The sequence below is a fragment of the Branchiostoma lanceolatum genome, chromosome 5, assembly GCF_035083965.1.
Source record: "Branchiostoma lanceolatum isolate klBraLanc5 chromosome 5, klBraLanc5.hap2, whole genome shotgun sequence".
NCBI lineage: Eukaryota > Metazoa > Chordata > Leptocardii > Amphioxiformes > Branchiostomatidae > Branchiostoma > Branchiostoma lanceolatum.
Window position 1 is genome coordinate 5,550,013 of NC_089726.1, and position 23,649 is coordinate 5,573,661.

The 23,649-nt window shown below is 40.7% G+C and overlaps 2 protein-coding genes across 3 annotated transcripts in view; one reads left to right on the forward strand and one right to left on the reverse strand.

Annotated features, from left to right (window-relative positions):
* Positions 1-23,649, forward strand: part of LOC136434602 (calmodulin-4-like) — a 129,095-nt gene that overhangs the window by 15,744 nt on the left and 89,702 nt on the right. The window lies entirely within an intron of this gene.
* Positions 976-22,667, reverse strand: LOC136434592 (scm-like with four MBT domains protein 1). Of its 2 annotated transcripts, XM_066427481.1 has the most exons (23): positions 22,536-22,667; positions 20,550-20,589; positions 16,575-18,062; positions 16,104-16,195; positions 14,977-15,101; positions 14,431-14,546; positions 14,201-14,266; positions 13,846-13,934; positions 13,095-13,341; positions 12,422-12,522; positions 11,936-12,037; positions 11,407-11,557; positions 11,103-11,185; positions 10,564-10,816; positions 9,915-9,957; positions 9,587-9,690; positions 8,859-8,986; positions 8,120-8,232; positions 7,436-7,611; positions 5,580-5,830; positions 4,395-4,583; positions 3,606-3,728; positions 976-3,053 (listed from the first exon to the last, which is right to left on the reverse strand). In XM_066427481.1, exons 1-23 carry the CDS (start codon positions 22,653-22,655, stop codon positions 2,913-2,915), a joined length of 4,341 nt encoding a protein of 1,446 aa, XP_066283578.1. In that variant the 5' UTR covers positions 22,656-22,667; the 3' UTR covers positions 976-2,912. The 2 variants fall into 2 exon arrangements, with proteins under 2 accessions (XP_066283578.1, XP_066283579.1); XM_066427482.1 differs by lacking the exon at positions 14,201-14,266.

Sequence of the window (23,649 nt, forward strand, 5' to 3'; positions counted from 1 at the left end):
ATTTCTTCTCTTTTTGTTCAAACTTGTAAGGCCATGTTGATTTAATTATATGGATGATATCCTTTGGGGACCCCAAAACTGATGCGAGCGTACGAATAAAAAAAAGTTTAGCCACAAAAAAGGTGCCTTCATTAAGGAACCTACGTGGCCAGGATGGATGAACAAAACTCAATAGAGTATGGTGTACCGAAATATACTATATAGGTTCTTTATGTTTGTTCTTTTAAAGCTTCTTCTTTCACTTTGGAATTAACTTTGGCATTCTACGACATTGATATCCGTTTTCCGAAAAAAAAATTGTGCAATTTACATCATGTATTTTCCCATTTTGTAGCTACCCTTTACGATTAACAGTATGACCGAACCCTTTTTTCATTTTGGAAATCAACTAACATTGATGCGTATGCCGATGTCATCCATATAATCAAATCAACATGGCCTAATAGCTTGTGAGCAACTGGCCCCTATTCTGGTGGTCCATTTGGTTATGTTTCACAGACCCAAGCAAACTATAGTATAGTGCCTTAGTTCAATCTACGGATGTATTTATGATCTCGAAAATTTTCAAGTGTTAATAGAAACTTTAAACTATTTAGAAACGGAGACCTTATAGAACTTGAATTTCAACACAACCTTCATAATTGACGTTATGATAGTTAAGGTCATTTATATGTAGTACTGGTTAGAAAATTATTTTTGAATCAGATTGTTTTCTTAGGGTTGTTATCGTTGAATGTTTTATCGAATGTAAGGTACCTTGCTATTCAGCCCTCATTACGGCTGCCAGCAGGCATGTAAGCTTTGTTGTTATTGTTGAAATGACCAATAAACCAGTCTACTACTATTACTACTACCTATAGAGGCCACCTGTCTGATGTGGCCATTTTCTTCTAGTCCCTTGAGTGGTCTTTGTAGACAGGTTTGACTGTACTCTTTTTCACTTACATCTTACAAAAGCACTGACGATAATTATGATTGCTTTGACATACAATTTAATTATGTCCATGTCTTTAAGTCAAGTACATTACATGAAAAATAATAGCAGAATTATGACAAAATGCTACTAAAAGCTCTTTCTTGATCTACTGTCACTTTCCAAGCTTTCTTCTTCACAGGCTTGATTCCTTGCATATTCTTTCATTGTTATAGCATGAACCATCTACCGCTATATCTGTACACATTCAAAGGAGTTATATTCTTACAATATTGTACAAAGCACACTGTTTCCTGCCATTCTATTTCCAGTTCAAGTCATTCATATTCAACAATTTCACAGGTGTACACTGTGTACATTCAGTGCCATCAAACCGATTCATTCTATCCTACTTCTAGATTCTTCCTTCAAAATACAACTCTTTCCTTATAAAAAATAACCTTCTTTCTTTGCATTTTTGACATTGAGGCAATTCTAATTTGGAGCAACGCTCCTAACCATTCATTTAACTCGATCATTCTTGTCAAAGACGCAAAAGCTGCATAGCCACGTCGTTAAAAGGATTGAAAAATTTGGCCAAAAAAAACAATAACCAATTTTTCTTCTCTTGGAATTGCACTGATTAGTGCATAATTTCATTTCACTTCACTTCACTTTGGGATGAATTTTCTGTCAAATATTGATACACATTCTTATACCTTTGTTTCTTCCACACTTATAATATGCAACAAAACCAGGCCATGCCTTCATGAAACAAAAACCATGTCATGCTTTCATGCAAAAACCATGGTATACCCTCATGTAAAAAATCATAATGCTCTTCTACAATAAATGTATGCAGATACATTCTGGTCACCCCATTTTCATGTTAGAAAAGTTTGAAATTTGTGAATTAAGCGAGAAAACGTCTTTCATAATGCAGCAATTTTACCAGATATTATAGAATTCAGATTCCTTGCCCACTATTTGTGGAATGTACAATAAGGCTATAGCCTATTTGCAAAAAAAACAACTATTTATGCAATTATTCCCAGTTTTCATGAGTTACATACCCTGCCGATAAAAGCTAAATATTAAGCTTTTCCTTCTAAGTTACTTCTTTCTAAAACTCACATATCAAATCAGCATGGAATCCTGTAGCAGGTACAATACTATCATATGACAAATCTATGTAGTGAATAGCTCGCAGCTATTCTGAATTACTTACCACGTAACAGATACTGTCTTCTTATAACAACTGACACATTCTACAACATTGGTCGGATTACACTTTGTGCAACAACAAAAATGATACCTGCATTCTACCTCTTGGCTTACACAACAAATATGATACCTACATTGCATCTTAAATTACATTTGCTAAATTTTATTTGATCATTTAAATCATAAGTCAATCATTTAAAGCGGATCTTTAGCGGTGCACAGTAACTTGTATTTTTTCCAGGGATTTAGACCGAAAGATAATACCATCTTGAAATAGCCCTGTGCAAAAGCGCGACAAGACTGCAAGTGTAAGTATTGTTAAATTTGCAAATATCGATGTTTACAAATCGCATTATAGCAATATGGTAGTCATGGAAATGATGGAATGCTCCTAAAATCATTAATTGTGCCACTTCCTTCAGAGACCATTCAACATGTTCAACAAACAACAATAGTTTCCTAAACGACTCTCGGTTATCATTTCATTCTATCATCATTCTGGGTTATATATTAAATACATAAAACAGCATCTGTAGTGACATACATGTAGCCAACACTTACATTTGCTCTCGTGTTACAATACAGTATTTACAAACAAGAGACTTGCTCAGTGCAAACTACTTAGTACCTTTCACAATTTAATCACATTTACAATTTCCAACCCGCTCCATTTAAGCCAAGCAACAACAAAAAATCAAAAACACATAAGACTGCTTCTTCTCTATTAGTAAAGCCTGGTAGAATCATACATGAACTCTATGTACAGTGGTTGTCCCTACTTGGCGAACTGTTCGTAGAAGGCTATCTTGACCCGCTCAATGTGGTGACAGAGCTTGATGGCAGGCCCAAGCTTTAGCTCCATACACTCCTGAACTGTGGGGAGGGTCAGCAGTAGCAGAGCCTGGCCATCAATTTCCTAAAAGCCACAAAACACACATCACATTATAGTTAATCAGACTATGACATGTTCAGTGGGTCAATTTTCATAAAGTAGGCTGCAGTGTCAGCTGAAAATTTGCTTTGTGTTGTTCTAGCAATGTGTTGAAATGAAACTTAAAGTTACTTTGAATATCATTCTTATTGATTGTTTATTTTTTGTTGCAATCTATTGAACTGTATTTGCTTTTTGCTATATCTATGTTCTTTTAATTCCTTTAAGAACTATAAGTTTTCTGCACGATTAGTATTCGTTAAGTTTAAAGGAAGAGGGCTTTCATGTGCTTTCTTAAGCTTCCTCTCTTCTCCCCCACCTTGTTTTTTGATACATTACATAACTTTACTGTTTTTGTGCAAATTCATAAACAAACAAATATATTAACTACCAGTACCAAAGTAGATTTGAATCCAATAGGATATGACATTATGGAGTGAATCTTCAGCAAGTCTTGATAGGAATGGAGGCCAGTGTAAGAAGATATCTTTTGTTAGCTGTTGTACTTGTATGAAAAGGTACAGAAATGAGACTTGCCTGCTCGAGGAAAATCTTGGCCAGCGGAGCACAGTCGGTGTCCTTGATGAACTTGACCACTTCGATGACTGACCAGTAGAGCGGGTTGCTCTCCAGTCTCAACTTCTCCTCCTCCTGAGACGTCTGGAAGAAACAGGACAACATCTAATGATCACATCCGTATGACGACCTTCGGCTCAAGACGACTGCTTTCAGTCAGTTCCAATTTTTTCCCATAGGCACAAGCATTGATTAAGCAATAGATACAATGTTTATGTTTGTCATGTACTTTGCAATACATGTAATCAAAGATCATTAATTTGAATTTGCATGTCTGTCTGATCTTGACTTGCTCGCTCAGTCAGTCAGTCACTCACTCACTCACTCACACTCGCTCGCTCGCTCAATGCACCCACCCAATATTTTATCTGTCCCTTAACTCTTACCTCATGACCTTAATGAAAAGCGGCCTGCGTCCCGATTTGCGCTTCTCATGAATAAACAAAGGTTCAAACAATCAAATTTGCAACAACCCACTCTAACTCGCTCACTTACTCACTCACTCACTCACCCACTCACTCATCTATTGATTCAATCTTTCATTCATCTGTTCCAGAATTCCAGTGTTCCCCACCTGTGCACTTAGTTTCAAGACTTATTCCTCCTTTCCATTCTTCAGTTATTCCTCTTTTCGCTCACTCACTCACTCACTCACTCACTCACTCACTCACTCACTCACTCACTCACTCACTCACTCATCTATCAATTTACTCTTTCATTCATTTGTTCCAGAACACCAGAATGCCCCACCTGTGCAGTAGGACAGGTGGCAGGTTTGGCGGGTCGGGGAGGGGCGATGTAGGGCTCGTAGGTGGAACGTGGGGGCGCCGTCTGTCGTCTGGTGCGCTCGTGGATCAGCAGCTTGGGCAGCTTGAACTCCTTCTCCTTCCGTTCCCGTCTGACGCGCTTCACGGGCGCAGGGGCCGGCTCAAGGCTCTGCTGTAGGGGCAGACGGAAATTACTTCAATAATCTTGAAAAACAATAGCAGAATTATGACAAAATGCTACTAAAAGCTTTTTCTTAATCTACTGTCATTTTACAAGCTTTCTTCTTAACAGACTTAATTTCTTGCATATCCTTCCATTGTTATGGCCTGATTCTACCATTGCATCTGTACACATTCAAAGGAGTTATATTCTTACAACAAGGATGTTGTAAGGATATTCTTACAACATTGCACAAAGCACACTGTTTTCTGCCATTCTATTTCCAATCGGGCCGGCTATGGGCTCTGCTATAGGGGCAGAAGGAAATATTACACACTGTAGATCGCTGCGGGTTTAGATGTGTTTTGTGCTACAGCATTTTCACTGCAGACTTACATGAAAAACACTGCAAAAAATTCCTTTCTACCACTACTGCTTAACACCCTCAAAAATACATGCATTTCCTGTATCCAAAGGGACAGGCATAGCCTACAATGTTATACACTGTCAGAAGGTAGTGACTGAAGTAGGAAACGTTACACAATTCATGTATGTCTTATGGAAAATTGTGTCGAAAAGGAGGCATGCTTTTCCCACAAGTTGCATCTATTCCCACTCCCTGTCATCCTGAGTACTTGCACCCCCTCTTGCAAAACACAAAGGAACTGCACTTGTCTGTTCCCTCTATGCATGTTCACTCTAAATGGACATCGTACAGAAACTGCAGTATGGCTAGTATAGTCTAGATAAAAAATAAAAAAGGGACCTATTTGGGACAGTGTTCTCACCGCAAAAAGCGCCACCTACATCGGCTACTTATAGTGGTCAGAAGCAGTATTCCAGTCAGAAGCTCTGAAGAAGGTGTCTGATAGACATCGAAACGTTAGCAGGTGAGATCAATACCTGGTTGTGTATAAAGAATCTCCCATATCCTATTTTCTACCAACCTGATGAAATTATTTTCGGAAAAAAGGGACCCTTTTTTAACCCCCCCTCCTCTTTCCTTACCTGCTGTTCCTCCTCCGGTGTCGGAGATTTGGACTCTCCCGACTCGCTCCCTTCGCTGCCGTTTTGGTCCGCGCCCTCGGGGGAGTTCTGCGCCGACTCGTCCGTCGTGGCCGACCGCTTCTTCCTCTGCACGAAGCACATCTTCTTCCTCTTCTTCCTCTTGCCCGGTTTCTTGGGTCCGCCCTCCAAGTTGGTGTGCCCGCCCGGCGGTCGACCCACGCGGCCCTTCTTACGCTTCCCGTAGTAGTACGCTGTGACAAGTAAATCCAAAACATTTCTTCAACATAATGATTATACTGAAAATTCTTTAACCCTCAAACCACCATAGCTTTTTTACGACTAATCTTACCGTATGGGGTAAAAACTGACCCCACAATGTTTTCTACAAAATACAGCTTTATTTCTGACTATTTTTGTGGTTTGTATATATGTATAGTTTGAATAATCTGTAAGGGACAGCTTGACATGATCAGGTGTAAATAATTTCTGCTTATTATCATAATCTATGCAAAAATAGGGAACATCGTCTTTTGCAACTTACGCTATTCAGACAAGCGGGCTCTTTTGAGGCCTGCGCCAACACTTGATTTCATATAGCATCTGAATGTCTTACGCTAGAACAACCAAACTTGGTCACCTTTGCTACAATTTTGTTGGCAACAATTTGAATTTAATGAAATAACTAATGAGCGTTTTCATGTTGCTATGGCAACCGGTTTCTGAGAGCCATATTTGGAAAAGTCGCTAATTTTGGATTTTACAATGTAATTCTAGAGCAGTCTTTTTAAACTGCACTTATTTTCTTATATCAATACCAACCAATGTAATTTACTATCACTTTGATGATTTGATATTCATAATTTATGCATATTTGATTACGTCATCGGTCAAAATCTAAGATGGCGGACGATATAATAAGATTAGCTATAACCATCTATTTCAACCTCAAATTTCATCATTACCAAGTTTATTCAAACAGAAACAATCTTAATATAACGCTTTGGTCCATTTTTTTATTGTGGTATCAGGTTATATGATAAAAAAATGCATTTAAAATAATTCAAGATGGCGGAACCAAGATGGCGGAATTCGCTAGTGTAACCTGATATGAATATAAATTTTATGACGTCATTTTGACGTCTTTCCTGTTGCCATCTACAAATAATGTCTTTGGATATATTATAATTTATCATTCATAATTTCTATTTAAGTTTTATCATGTACCTTTGAGTTATATGAAAATACCCAATTTGTTGGTTTTCGTCAATGCAATTACATAAATGACGTCATAATACGTCGCAACGTCATTAATCTTTACGTTCATTAAAAAAAATTGTTATCTGCACGTTTCTAAAAAACTATATTTTGTAACTTTGATCTTAATAACCCTTATCATACATGTTACTAGATGACAAGTATCAAACAATAGGGAATATGAGTGCAGATTTTGCTGGGGTCAGTTTTGACCCCACCGGACCATACATAACTTTTCTAGGATAACTTAATCAACAATGAGCCAATCTCGGTAAAAACTTGTGAGAAGTTATAAGACATATATACAAATAAACTCATAGAAGGAATTTTGTTTTCGACTCGAAATGTCAAGATGGCACATGTTGATATACGCCTGGGGTCAGTTTTGACCCCATACGGTGGTTTGAGGGTTAAAGTATCTAAATCAGCAGTTCTGAAAGATTTGCGGTGCTTTTTAACAGCAATTTTGGTATAGACTTATCATACCGCGATCGTATGTTCGGCCTTCTATTGTGTTACCACCATAATTTCATTTAAAGATTCACTTACTCATTTACTCACTCATGATCACTCACTTATCTATTCTCAGGACTGGTACTTACTGTACTTAGTCTTGGTAAGAATGGAGCAGTTTTCGGGACATTCCCGGGTGACCTCGAGTGGACCGAACAGGTTGGGGCAGCACTCCAGCTTGTGGCAGATCTCCTTACAGTAGCCGTCCACCTCCGCCGACGTCCGCACCATCTCCACCATGGCACGGTAGCTCTTACCCATGTACCTGTAGGGTATTCAAAATGCTGTGTTAACTGCTATATACCTTTTGCTTTTTTGACATGTCCAATGGTCTAGGGGATAGAGTGCTCGCCTCATATAGAAGGTTGGGGGTTCTAATCCCAGACGGGTCATACCAATTAGAAAACAGTATACATAACGGGGGAACATAGCTACATACATATACTGCTTTCCATGATTAGCACTCAGCCCTTATAAGAAAAGAATATAGGACTGGAACACACTCTACTTCTAGTGGTTGAGCCCACTACTGTTAGTGTAGTGGCCTGCATCTCAAAGGCTATAGACACGGAGATGGGCACTGCCCCTTTACACCAAAAAGTGTGGGATTAATTTTAGCTAACTATAAACAATGGTACTCCTTCAAAGTAATCCCTATCAACACCCACAATCAGTTATTTGATGTAACATTCAGTGCCATCGCGAGTTTCGGGTGATCTACAAAGTCGGCCGACGCTCGCATGAATTGTGACGCCGGCTTTAAGGATACTTACTTGGCCTTGAGCTGTTGTTGGTGTCTGTCCTCCCTTCCTTCTCCGTGCACCTGCAGTTCCCTCAGTACACGACTGGGCTTGTAGGCAGCATTGATGAGCAAAGTCAGGACTTCCTGTGATGATACATACCGAAATGGAAGTCAGTTCTGTCTGTGACAAGCATGGTAAACTTATGGACATAATGAAAGTACAAAATGAAATTCTGCAAGATATACTTCTCATGTCCAGTTGCTTATCTTTAATTTGCTATCAACAGATAGCTTTAATTGCATATATTACTTATATGACAGCAGAGTCAGAAAGAGAATGGTTATAACTAGGGGTGGATACCGGTTCGGCTTAATAAGGTCCAAGTCCAAGCTTAGGTACAGAGATTTAGGTTCAGGTCCGGACCTGAACCTGGACCTGATCCTGTTCAGTTGATGTTTTGTTTTGTTAGACCAATATTAAGCATAGAGAATTAATACTGACACACACGACTATAAAAGTTTCTTGGTGAGAAGACTTTCAAGACAAACCAGTGTTTGATATTTGAATGTTGCACTTATCTAAAATACCTTTTTGGTCAGAGGGGAGACTCAAAGCTTTTTATCAAACAAAATAGAAAATTATTTGTACTTTGTTCAGGTTTTTTTAAAATCAGGTTTTGGCTTTCAGGTTTTTTGGACTCGGTTCTTGGATGTTATAAAGGTCCGAATCAGGTCCAGCGAACCAGTATCCACCCCTAATTATAACTCACCTTCAGAACCAGCACGACACTTCCAGGCCCGACAGACCGCGGGAGCTCGGCGATCCGCCCCTTGTTCAAGTACGGCCCCGAGAAGCACTTGTGGTTGACATAGATCTTTGGGCACCAGTACTTATTACCTTTGAAACAAGAAAGATATCATCCTGTCAAGATAGGCTTACTTGGGATAAGAAAGTGAGGATGTCAACAGAATTTTTTGATACAGAAACATTTACCTGCGGGAAGGAGGTTTACCTATGACTGTGGTACTGTTTTTGGTTGTGTTTGCACCTATAACTCAATCCTTTTGATGGATGAATTTTGCTAGGGTAGTTATTGAGGTCTGGAAGAAACAACAATTTTTGGCCCCCTTCCTGAGAGTAATGTGGTACATGTATAGTCCCCAACCTATGACACCTTATGGGAGAGAGATTGCTAGAATCAATTAAGGGAAGAAAGAGTGGGGAGGATTACTAACATCTGTGATCGCTATGGCTATGGCATTAACAAAAATTCAGGAAAACTCAAAAGTATCTCATGGAGGTAGAAGATCTTTGATTTCTTATTTATTCTGTTCTATATAATTTTGAATTCAAATATTATTAACTTCATCATCATTGGCCTGTGCTTAGTATCTACACGTAACATGTAGATCAATCCTTACCTAGCCCCTTGTTTTTGGCAACACCTAAGGGATGGAGACTTAACATTTTGATATCAACATGCATGATGATTCTCACCTGGCTCATATTTGTGGGAGGCACTAAACCCATTATGCCTGGCTTCGTCTGAGTGGTGAGAGTGGGATGGGCCTGCTTTGCCAGCAGCAGTTGCCATGCCAACACTGCGGACACACAGTCATTTAAAGGAATGTCAGAACACATATTTTGTCTTAAATCTATCATTTTTATAAATCTCTCTTCTATCTCCATTAAAATTGTCACTTACTGGTTTGTGAGAAAAATGTATTGCAGTAAATCTAGACACAATTATAATTCAAGGTAGTGTTTCCAAACATGGATTATCAACTCTATAGTTTAGAAGTAAAGACTTCTTAACAAAACTTACTGTTTTTCTGGCTGGACAACTGCAACCTTCTTGGGCTTTTTCACTGCAAAGGAAAGAAAGGGAAACTTCTGTTAAACTCTCCTTAATAGTCTGTTGATATCATCACTATATATCTGTCACAGGATGGTCTAGACAAGAACAGTACCCAAGTTATGGGCCTTCACCCTTGACCACATGCAGTTCAAACCGAGGAAAGGATCACACACTTGAAACGCACAAGGCGAGTAGTACAGTCTCATGGTCTAGTGGTTATGATTCACCGACAAAGCCAGGGTTTGATTTCCCGTGTGGGAACCACTGAAATGCACAAGGTGAGTAGTATAGTCTCCTGGCTCCAAGGGCGCCAGCTCACAAACCCAATGCACTAACCACTAGGCTAAAAGGTCCGGAACAGTTAGACTGGTCAGTAATGCTAGGGTCACATTTCCAATCCGGGGCCCGGCCTGGCAGTCTTTGGAAAGGGAAAGTATTACATAAAAGAAAACAAAAACAGAAAACGTACCCAAAATTATCTAAGAGCATAGCTTGTGCAAATTTATTGACATACACTTTGATTTTTCGTTTCCGAAAACAGCCCGGCTGGGCCCCGGTTAGGAAATGTGACCCTAGCATAAGTGGCGCTTGAACCACACTGTAACACACAACTCACCTACGGCTTTCTTGGGAGGGGTAGACAGCGGATACCCGTTAGTTTCGCACCAGCCCACGGGAAACAGCTCCATGGACTCCACATCCATGACGATGTTCTGTGCCGTGTGGGCCGCGACCTTCGCCCCCTCAAGGTGAACGAACATGACTCTGGACACGACCTTGGTAATGGACGCCACACAGATCTCCGCATGGTTGTGGGGGTTGACGACCTCCAGTTTCATGCCCTTCTGGAACTCGTGATCAGGGATGGACTAGAAGGTAGACAAAGCAGTCAGTTTCACCCTTTCATACTGTAACTGTAATTGTTAGGTAACTGACCACTATGACATATGCTGTAGTCACATGTCCAAACCAAAGCCCTGATGGGTAGTTTACAAGCTTTTCAATCTCCACGCAAGTGTCGGGCCGCCTGAACATTTGACAAGGCAACAGAAAGAAAACAGGCAGCATACAACAACGCAAAAGGTGCATGTTGCTTACAAGTGGACTCTGTGATACAAAAGTAAGCTGTGGTAAGACGTCAGGAGTCCCGCCTACCATGTTAAAGACGGTTGCAGGAGCGGCCTGGGCATTGCACAGTCTCAAGTATTCTGTCCACTCAAACTGGGGCCTCTGGAAACCTGCAAAGAATTTGATTCAGTGTCAAAAGTTTTTTGTTTGTTTCTTGAAATGTAAGCCAAACTGACGTTGTTTTTTTCTTCTGGAGAAGCCGTCAACAAGCTAAATGATATATTTGAAGAGTTACATGTTTCCTCAACAATCCAAAACATTAGGTTAAGCTGCTATCGGCAGAAAGGCTTATTAAAAAGAAACCTATAAAACCTGTACCCATCTGCAGTACCTTTGGGGGGTGTTAGGTGGAGCCCATGCTGGCTGCACCAGCCCACTGGGAAGATGCCCTGTGACCCGGCATGACACACGACCCCACGATTGCCAGGTCTCTCAGGTCGGAGGTCATCCATCTCAACCAGGAAGTAGTTACTGCTAAATACCTAATAAGGGAATAGTGTGATTACAAGTCTAAGAATAAACCAGTTTGAACTAATGGTAAATATCTATTTAACAGCTTATATCTATGTATTTTCCCACCGTCTACTAATATAGTTAAGGGCCCAACGAGGCAACTGGCATGACAGCCCTTTGGCAGGAAACAGGTAATAACATAACTATTCATAACCTATTCTGGGACCTTTGATCTAACTTTGATCTATCTTCCCATCAGTGTTCTCAGTGACATGCCTAGCATGTGAAAATAACTGCATAAACCTCGAAAATAGTACCTTCCTTGAAAAAGGTAAAAAAAATCAAGAACAGCAATCCAGCATTTAAAGGGACAACCAACCACTGATCTGTTACTTGTGTTAGGTTACCTTGGTGACAGTTGCTGGGGTGATGGTGTGAGGAGCATGGGGGTCGATGGCCTCCAGTTTCATGCCTGCCAGGAAGGAATGTGGTCGTACTTCCACTTGGTCCTACAGCCAGACAAAAAACAAGAGCAATTGTAAAACACCCAGGAAATATTAGATATAGTTTTAAAAAAAGGAGGAAAAAAAGTCATTCTACTTCTTACAGCTGCATCCATTGCTTGCTATACATTACTGTAAATGCAGAAATGTTAGTGGCAATTTAATTTCGTGGTTAGGAGAAAAAGGAGTGTTCGCGGTGGCTTTGAGTTCGGGTTTGAAACAATAGTAGTGCTACAGTCACACAATGGAAAGGCTTTTCGTGGTGGCTTTAAGTTTGTGGTAAAAGATTTAACCGTGAAAACCGTGAACATAAAACCATTGCAAACATTTCTGCATTTACAGTATCATGTTCATTTCGACATTTTCATAAAGACATGTTGTTTTGCTCACCTTGAAGGCGTCAGGGGGGAGAGGGTTGGAGGAAGCCTCCAGAACAGCCTGCTGGAGTACTGACGACCACTCACTCAGGTTACTGCACAGGCTGGAGATAACTGCACACAGGGAGACACAGAATTCTTCATCCAGCACTGGAAAGACTTCACAAAAACTCACTAAAAATATCTCGCTCGCTCGCTCGCTCGCTCGCTCGCTCGCTCACTCGCTCACTCACTCACTCACTCACTCACTCACTCACTCACTCACTCACTCACTCACACAGGGGTTACTTCATATATAATGTAGCCCCCAACACTGTATATGGTAAGTAGGTTTCCAATACTATTTGTGTGTATGCACTCTAAGGCAGTTTGAAATAGGTTCTAGATAGCCCCCTGGTAGGTTTGACATTATGCCCACGTCACCTCTTAGGTAGCACCCATGTTACCCACCCTGGCAAGCACCCATCTTATCTACCATGGCTAGCGCCCATGTCCAAACCCCTATAGGTGGCACCCATCTTATCTACCCTGGGTAGCACTCCCCTTATCTATCCATGTTATTCAACCTAGACCAACCCATGTTACCCAACCCAGGCAGTACCCATGTTACCCACCCTGGGTATCCTCCCACTTTACCCACCCAGGCGGTCCCATGTTACCCACCCAGGCAGACCCATGTTACCCACCTTGTGGAGGTTTGAGGTAACACCCATGTTTCTGAGCCCAGCCCACGGGGTGCAGGCGTGGGGACAGGTAGAAGAGCCAGAAGTCGTGGGTTTCCGTGTTTCCCACGCCGTCCCAGCGGAGGCGCAGGCGACCCCCGATGTTCTCCATGATGACAGCGATCCAGAGCGCCACGGGCTCCTTTTCCTCCCCAACCTCCACCCGCATGCCCGGGCGAATCTGGTCCACCGGCATGATGCCCTTATTTGGCTACAGAAAAGGCAAACTGAGCTTTGGACATTCATGTGGGACTGGGGAGGGTGGTGTACAAAAATAAGCAAACATTTGAATCAACATAATATTTGGAGTTCATTCAGTTTTAAACCTCCGGGCTACTCTAGTGTTTCAACTCACTTAGAGAAGAACTTTTTTTTCAAGAATTAAGTTCTGCTTATGTTCAAAGTACTCCTGTTTTTGAGAGTTTTCAAGAAAGAGATCACTGATCTGAGGAAAACCTAAGTGTTCCTACAATACAAATCTATTGAAAAGAATTCGAAAGAAAGTTGTTTTTCTTGATAAAAGAAATCAAATTGTCTTTTTCTCAAGTGAGATTTGTAAATCTTCTGAAATGCTCTCTCCCCTACTTTGAGAGGCAAATTCAGAAGTTTTAAGACGATGTTGACATTCTCACAAAAATACGATGGATGCCTGTGGAATTGCAAAGGTGTCAAAAACAGTCTTCTGGTATAAACACTGATATTCATAGCTACTCACCCCTTCCAGCAGATGAGATGGCGCAGTCCGTGCCCCTGTCAGGGTCTGCACCAAGAACTCTCCCCAGTCACTGCACTTGTCTCGAATCGCTGGAACATAAAAAAAGTATGTCACCCTTAAGAAACCATTGAACAAACAGAAATCTTTCCACCATCCTGCTGCAATATAACACACCCTGCATCTGCTTGGCTCCACCTCTTTGCTATATCCATAGTTGTGAAAGAAGAAAAAAAAAAGGCATGATTTTGTCATTGTATGAAGAACGTTTCAATTGGTAGAATGTTGGATCAAACCACAGCCCATACTGGGGGGGAATTTTCTGGGATGGATGAACTTGAAGGAAGAAGAAACCTACTTGTCATGCTGACCAGTCCTCTTTTTTTGTCATCTTCTTCCCTAGTAGTAGGGCCAGTTGGACGCACTTACAACAAAGACAAAAACAGCCAATAACTGGGATGGTTACAACAGATATGGAAATGATGACATGCTACTTTTTGCGCCTTTCTTTTTTTTTCTATAAATGTGTGAAACTGTAGACCGCTAGCGATTGTAAACACGCCCCTCCTAGTGATGTATTCGTCTTACCGTCAGGGGGCTGCAACATCCTCCCGTTCTGCGCGCACCAGCCGATCGGATGAACGTCCGCGGTCGTGATGTCGCACCAGAAGTCGGAACTGCGGTCATTCTTGTAACCATCGTATCTATAGCAATCCAGAAGGACAAAAAGCAGCCATCTTAATTGGTCAATCTTTTCCAGGGCATTAATTCTACATTAGGATTGGAAGGGAGATTTTCGTCACAATCTTATAGTCAAGTTACAGTACTGTAGTAGGAACATATCAAATAAATGAAAACAACGGTTTCTGGTCAAAGCTTTCATATCTTTTATGTCAGTCATATTCTTTCTGTTTTTGTTTTATGATCCTCAATTGTACTTCCATTGCAGACACATACAGAAATTGATACAGAACATTTTTTTCCTCTGCTCAGTGCCTTAACATTGATTTATTCAACACATCTATAAAGACCAGAAACTTAGTACAGTTCTGTACAAACATCCAAGTATCTATCTATAAGATAGCCTGGAATCTCAGGAGACTAAGGCCATGTATTAATAAGTTAGTCTGGTACCTCAGTAGCAGTAACTGCCCACATGTCATGATGACTGTTGCCACCCAGTATGTCTGTGGGTTAGACTTGTTGGCCACTTCCAGCTTCATGCCCGGCACAAACCCGCTCTGCAAACTGATCTCCACCTATAGATGACAGAAACATTAGCTTAGGAAAACTACAATAACAAAACAGAAACAAAGTATTTATTGTGATGCATTCAAACTGAAAGGGGAACTCAACTCCAGAATCGTGTAGTTTCTTCAGATAATACTTTCCTGAATCCAAGAAAAGAATGAAACGTATAGGAAACTTGACACTGAATTCGGACTAGCAGCAGTTGAATTGTACAGCAACAATATTCTGAAAACACTTGTCTACCCTTCAGATACATGTATTGTTCCATATTCTCATTTTTGCGAGCTGCAATGCCATATTCTGAACCAGCTACTGTGTTTACTGTAACAATATCGAAAGAATTAAATTTGATGACCTGGCAACAGGATTCAAGAACTGGAAGTACGAATTGTAAGGTTCGATGTTCACTAACATCATGATACAAAAGGGTGTACATTGTGTACGAAGGTTCATTGAATAGTATGATTGTATGATAGTTGAATATTATCAAGAAATGATGTACTTTGCTTTTGTTGGTGTCACCAGCATAATACAGTATCTCTAAGTCTATCAGTCTACTGTTACAGTAATGTTGGCCAGTTAGGGGTGGATACCAGTTCGCTGGACCTGATTCGGACCTTTATAACATCCAAGAACCGAGTCCAAAAAACCTGAAATCCAAAAACCTGAGTCCAAAAAAAACTGAACAAAGTACAAATATATGTTTCTATTTTGTTTGATAAAAAGTGTTTTAAGTCTCCCCTTTGACAAAAAAGGCATCTAAAATAAGTGCAACATTCAAATATCAAACACTGGTTTATTTTGAAAGTTTTCTCACCTAGAAACTTTTATAGTTGTGTGTGTCAGTATTTATTCTCTATGCTTACTGGTCTAATAAAACAAAACATCAACTGGACAGGATCAGGTCCAGGTTCAGGTCTGGACCTGAACCTAAATCTCTGGACCTAAACTTGGACTTGGACCTTATTAAGCCGAACCGGTATCCACCCCTATGGCCAGTGTATACTCACATGTTTGAATGATGTGTTGGGTGCTGCTGTTGCATCAGTATCCTCCAGGTATTCATCCCAGGTGAACTCTAGTTCATCCATAGATGCCAGATCTATGGGGAGACATCCAATACATTTATAAGACAAAAATACAAATGCAAGAACAAATCCCATACCATTAGTGTTGAAGGTCATAAAATAAATAAGATAGTAAGTAGGAAGAATAGAAAAGACAGACTGATAGAAGTTTCTATGACTCTCCGTGATCAGACCTTAGACTAAATTATACAAATCATAACTCTCTCTCTCTCCAATTTTACGCCTTTTGTTCCCCATCATATGGGGGTTGGACGTGCTTGCACATGGATTAATTTGCATACATACTAAATAGTAGATGTTTCATTCAGAGCATTAGTATTGAGATTAATCTTTTGTTATCCAACACTTCTTGACTACGCATCAAAATATCGTTCTACAAAAATCATCTCTTACCCAGAGGCCCTTCTCCGTTTGCGTCCTGTGACGCACTTCTCTCCGATAGTCGACGCTTGCGCTGAGCCATCGGAGAGAGCTCGGGCTGCGGTCTTCCGTCGCCATCTTGCTCCATCCGTACTTGTGGATGGTCTGGCGCACTAGACGTGCTTGGCTGTGGTGTCCCACCAATGTTCGGTGCACCGGATGAACTTGGCTGGGGTATCCTACCATGGTTTGATGCACTGGATGTACCAGGATGGGGTATCACACTGGTGTTTGTTGTGCCAGGCGTGTTTGGCTTGGGTGTCATACTGAGGTTCACTGCGCTCGAGATGCTAGGCTGGGGTGTCACACCTAGGTTTTGTGTGCTTGGCATGTTTGGCTTGCTTAATATACCAAGGGTTGGTGGTGCACTTGATGTGCTAGGCTGGGGTATCACACCAATGTTTCGTGGGCTGGGCATGCTGGACTGGGGTATCACATTAAGGTTTGATGTGCTTGGCTGCAGTATCACACCAAGGTTTGGCGTTGTGGACTGGTGCAACACACCGATGTTTGGAGCACTGCTGGTGCTTGCCTGGGGTATCAAACCAAGGTTTGCTACACTGGACATGCCTTGATTGGGTATCACACCAGAGGTCGTCGACTGAAGTATCATGCCAAGCGGACTGGAGGCACTGGCTTGAGGTATCAAACCAATGTTTTGTCCGCCAGCCGTGACAGAGTGAGTAATTATCCCCAGGTTTGCAGAGCTGGATGTGGCTGGGTGGGGTATCACACTAAGGTTCTGAATACTGGATGCTGTGGTGTGGGGTAACATACCAAAGTTTGGCGTACTGGATGCCGCAGGCTGGAGTATCATAGCGAGGTTTAAGGTGTTGGAAGTGGCAGGCTGGGGTATCACACCAAAGTTTGGAGCAACAGACGTGACAGGCTGGGGTATGATACTTGGGTTTAACGTGGCGGGCGTGGGAGGGTGGGAAACAACACTGAGGTTCGGGGCAACGGTCTTCGCAGTTTGGAGTATCATTCCGAGGTCCGTCGTACTGGGCCTCCCGGGCTGGGGGTTCATACCGAAGGTGCTGGACTGCGGCACCACGTTGGATGCGCTGGGCTGCGATATTATAGTCAACGTGCCGATGGGTTGCGCCATCACCGGCCGGGACTGTGCCATTGTGGCAGGAGGGGGTGCGGGTTTTGATGGAATCACCGAGACGACAGGGGAAGGTGCTTGGGACTGTACCACTGTGGCAGCAGGAGGGAGATGGGTCTGTACCACTGAGGCAGCAGGGGGGAGATGGGTCTGTACCACTGACACAGCAGGGGGGAGCTGGGCTTGTACCACTGACACAGCAGGGGGGAGCTGGGTCTGTACCACTGACACAGCAGGGGGGAGATGGGCTTGTACCACTGAGACAACAGGAAGTTGTTGAGCTTGTGCCATCGACATAGCATTTGTGGTATCCATGACAGAAGATGGAGGCTGTTTGTTCACATCGGTGGTCACTATAAAACAGAAGAGCATAATGATCACATCTTTATGATCTTAGCTTAAACTAAAAGACAACTCTAAAATCAAGAGTTCAATCTTAAAAACGTAAAAGATCAATGGTGTATTAAGACAACTCAAACTACAACAGCTGCATAAAATTCAGAGATTTAATGGTCAATGATAGCAATCACATCTATTCAGGTAAACACATTACATATGTTAGATTTTTAATCAAGAAAAGGTGAATCCAAGAATCCTGAGTCCTCTCATTTTACAAACCAGACTTAGATTCTTTTTAAAAAATCAATGAAAAGCAACCTCCCCCTTACAAAGTCTAACTAAAAACATGGGGCAAAATCTAACTTCATGAGCAGTTTGGATTACAAGTTAGAACCATGGACAATCTGTATAGGGCAAATAAAGTTCTGGCTATAGAAATTCTGAATGTACAATGTCTAGCTTGAGATTATTTCATTCTTCATATGATGCAGTCAATCTTACCACTACAACACACCATGTGATTGTATAGAGGTGCCTGCAAACATTAGCTTACAACATAAGGGGCAGTCAGTTCTAAATCACAGCAATGTTATTAGTAGAAAACACTCAAATAACAATCTTTAGAATAAAGTATAATCTATTCATATTCAGGACAATCACAATAATATTTCCTAGACTCTGAATTCGATATTTGAGAATAAACAGACGGCTTGTGGGCCAATATTCTGAGGTTTTCAAAGAAGGCATTCTGAAGTTCCCAACAGTTATACATGTGCTGACAGATTCTGTGCAGTCAAAATAAGAACAAATTTCTTTCTGATATGATAAACATGTTGTAATTTCCACATGCAGCACCTTACATAAGCAAAGTTCTTTCTATAAACAACACATGTATCATTCATTACTCTTCATTTGAGTTTCAAGACATACATGTTACCCAACAGCTAGTGATAAGCAGTCTCAACAAGGAAGCTGTATACATATTCGTAAACCTCACTTTTACACCAACTAAACAAAGCAAAGAAAGCTGGAAACACAATATTAAGCTTGGAAGCAGCTTTTGTCTTCTTTCCTGTCTTTTTATTAAAATCATTCTCCATGAAAGAAAATATTCAGTCTGTAAGAAAAATAACAACAGGAAAACCAAAAAAGTTGTGCACTCAAAACGGTGGATGCTTTGCTTTGCATTACTTTACAAAATAAATAGTAAAAAAAAAATACAACACACTGTAGATTAATTTACATTTGCAGTGGTTTTATATTGCATTAGCCTTTAGAAGGGGCGAAGGATTTTTCAACTTTTGTGGTGATTCAAATTTGCTGTTGAAATAATTATGCTGTAAAGTACTACTGTATAGCGATGGAAACAAATATTTGCGGTGTCATAAATTTGCAGCGGAGAGATCACGGCGAGAGTGAAACCACCGCGAAAGTTTGAAGATGTACGGTACATCCACTTGGAGATTGCCATGGAAACGGGACCATGGAATCAGCCAGGCCACATGGTTCTCATCAGGGCTTCCCCACACAACCTGCCCACAATGGGGGAGGTGTGAATGGACATTCCCGCCCCCTGTTCACAATGTGTGAAACCCCACACCACATTTCTGCACGCACCATTGGGTACTCTGCATATTCAACCCACAATCCTATCAATTGTGCACTTCTCACTTTGGTGGGAACCCCGCCTAGATTATTACTGCCTTGGCCTAAATAAACTACATAGAAGGCTTATTTACGGTTTACGAGCTGGGCCCTATAGGGTACTCTGTATTGAAAGTTTCCAAGAGACATGTGGCAAGAATTACTTCTCCTAGAAACAAGCCCCACCCTTCTAGTTTTATTTCTCAATAAAAGACAGATGTGGTGATATAAGAATAGGCAATGAGAGGGCTGGGTTTGGATGTGAAATAGAGTAAGGGAAAAGATCTTCATCCCTCTCTTGCATGCATGTTTGCACTTTGGACTGCTGTATGCAAATTAATGTCAAATCTGTTGACCCTTGGCACATCCATCAAAGGGAAGGCAGTAGACAATCAGGCCAAACAATGCCAGACATTTTGTGAAAGCTCTCAAACCCCACACAATAACAAAGGGAAGCCATTTTTTTAATACCAAACGATGAAAAATTCAACAACATAAAAATAGGAAACAAAATCTGTCTAGATACTATGCTTGTAAGACTCAAGCCTGTGTAAGTTATATTTTTAGCTTTGTTCCCAACAATATTGGTAGTTAGTTTATCAAGTGATAGTTTACATAAGTGCACTAAGTCATTTAGAAAAAAAATCAACAAGACTATACAAATGTTTATAATACATAATAGGGGTGACAGTCTAGCAATCTACATTATTAATTTGGTTAAACAAGCATGTCTGTTAAATCTAGTCAGTAGCAGTGAAAAAAATGCTTATAAGAATACTTGTTTTGTGCAAGTTGATATAACAGAAAATATTGCACATGAAAAGATAGCTGGAAATTTGCAAAGAAAAGTCCCTTACCGTATTCTGTCGTTCCAGCTTTTGGGGCAGTTGGTTCATCCTATGAACATGAAGAAATGATTTATTACACCACCGATAATGATTCTAAAGACTTGCAAACTACTTGTGTGAATATTTCGGACAAATAAAATCATCCAGAAGAACCCTAACTAAGCAGAAGAAGAAGAAGGGTGAAGTATATTGATGATCTGAATGAACTAGAATAATAAAGCACAGTGCTATGGGTGTGGACAGGGCACAACCCCTGCAGAGATGGACTCATCTGCCAAAATGTCCCTTTTCACAAACACAGTAATCAACCCCTATTTATCTTCCCATTTCAAGTGACACTTGTAATTTGCCTGAACCATGTCCCACTCAATCTTTCTCCCTGGAATTGACAGAAAGGAAGAACAGTATAATAAATGAAGTTAAACATATGTCGGAGGGAAAAAATGCTTTTTTGCCAGTGTTATGATAGATTTTGAAATGATGACGATATATTTTCATCAAATAAAAGTTCATGGAATGCAGAATATTTAATTGTGTAAATTGCAACCGTGTGAATTTCTGCAAAAAGAGTGTTGAAATATTCCTGAAAAGATGCTGAGACACGTTAAATTGTACTAATATCAAAACTCTGATTAGAATTTGCAAAGTCTGACTAGTATTGAATATCCTAGAATATTTGCTGACACAAAATGCCCCTTTCTTGGAACATGACCGAGAAAAATACACCAAACTGGTTTTGTGTGCAAACAAAACAATGCATTTTTGTCTCTCAAATGTCTTAATTATGCTGGAATAAGAAAATTTCATTTTATTTTAACCCCCGAAACAATAATCTAATTTTCTCACAATAACTACCTGAAAGAGAAATGATTTACTGGTAAGTAAAATGAAAAACAATCCAGAAAAACTAACCTAATCTAGAAAAAACAGACTATTTTCTCTGTGCCACCATAGTATAAACATAATTTGCATTTCTATGATATCATATGACTTGGGAGCTTGCCAAATTTCACAAACCAGCATTTCTGCAAGCAGAAAAATGTTTCTACACAAAATTTAATAAGCAGAGAACTAAAGAACTCAATACAAATGTCAGGGGATTGCGAGGGCTGGAGTTATGTTTTTCTGAAAACGTGGCATGACATCAATTATCATGCAAGCCAATGTGCAGCCATGCATGCAGAGCTAGCCCTGCCCACAACAGTCACCCTGCCAAAATACAGTTCTCCCGACAAAAAATAAGCCCCCAGACACAAAAATCCTCCACCGTTCACTGCCAAAATACATCCAGCATCGTACAAATTTAAAGAAAAAGGAAAATATTCCCTCTGGACATTTTTTCCAGCGGATAAAAATCTTTTTCCAGGAAGCCCAGTTGGAGGCTCAGATCCGCCATATTGAAAAACGGGAAGAGAGAAAAATGGCGACTCACGAAACCGAACGATCGCCACTTCTTTCTGAGCAGAAAAATCACTTTTCCCACCGATACAAACACGAGACATCCCCGTGGAACCCTTCCTAAGTACTTAACAGATTAATTTCTGGTGTTTTTCTGGTAAGTTTCACAGAAATATCGCAGCATTTCGAGGCTGGAGTCGGGGCATTTTCTGAGCGGGGTCACAAAAATAGCAGCCCAGTCATACATACGACCCACCCACACAATCACTCAACTCGGCCGGCAAAGATCGCTCGGAAAAACTGCAAGAAAACTAAACACAACAAAACAGACTTAATATTAAGGTAGAGTGATACGTTTTCCATGGAATCTAAGCGTCAGGAGGCGTCGGGAAGGAATCTGGAGGGTTTTTCACGGGTTCTTGTGCGACGCTTGAGCTCCACAAGTAAAACAAACAAAGCAACTTACCCAAAGATGTCGTCACACACGTCATGCACACAACCTACAAATCACCACATTTCTCAGCGCCACAACCGGGGAAAAAACCTCTGCACACAAGAAAATCACAGCTAAGACAGTTATCCACCGTCTGCACTAACCTTTCTCTCTTTCTCAGCCATTTCTCGGCAAGTTTCTCGGCTCCCAAATTCTCTGTTTCGCTCGGCGGCGGGCCGAGGATATATTTTTCCAAGATGGCACCTGTAAACTCGAGAGCGCATGCGTAAGAATGAAAATCATTTTGTTGTTGTTGTTGTTGTGTCTCCGCAAAACAAACACCAACTAAGTTTATTTCGTATTTTTTTTTAGTTGGAAAAGTTGCGTTGAGGAAAGAAAAACTGGTAAATTTATTAGATATCGCGTATTTCATTGGTTTCGTGCCAATGTTTTCGTCATCTGCATTTCCCGGGTTTCGCAAAAGGGGGCGGGGACTACTCTTCAAGCAGAGGTTTATTAATAGACTCCGGCTTGTTTTTACGTCTTTTGGGGCGTTTTGCCGGCCTTTATGTTTTATCAGGTTTTCATTATGTCTCCCAGCCAAAAAAAAAAAGAAAACCAGACAAAATAGAAATCCCTACAAAAACGCCTACAAAAACGTTAAAGATATAAGAAGCCGGAGCCTAACCTCTGCTCGGAGAGTTACAGTGATACGTGCTTTGAGCTCGCACGAAAAATGGCGGGGGTTCATTAAAATGCAGGAGAGCATTTAGCAGATGTTAAGGCGTTACGTAACGATCTATTCTGTTCATACACCAAAACCGCAAGGTCATTTTGCCTCAAACAAAGGAGGGAGGAGCCGCTCAACCGGTGTTTTGAGTCCCCGATGATAGTTGTACAGATCTCACGGTGATTATAGTTATACTACTATACATAACTAACGTTTAATCTAGAATCAATGGAAATGTGCACACGCCTATAATAGGCACTGGAAGCTGGCCAAAATAAAGAAAGGCTATACTGATATCGATAACATTGCTCTTAATATCATGCAAGTATAGTATTTGTCTTTTCCGTGCAAATCTATATTGCTGAAGCGAATCAGTTTGTGAAACAATGTAATTCATGTAAATTCATATGAATCTATTTTCCCGTGTTTTCCCGATTAGAATATCACTTTTTTTTTCAAAATCGCATGTTTAAATATAGCTATCAAGTTAAAAAGGGTACCAGGAAGACCTACTATATATAGCTACAAATTTATTTAATCTTAGGCTA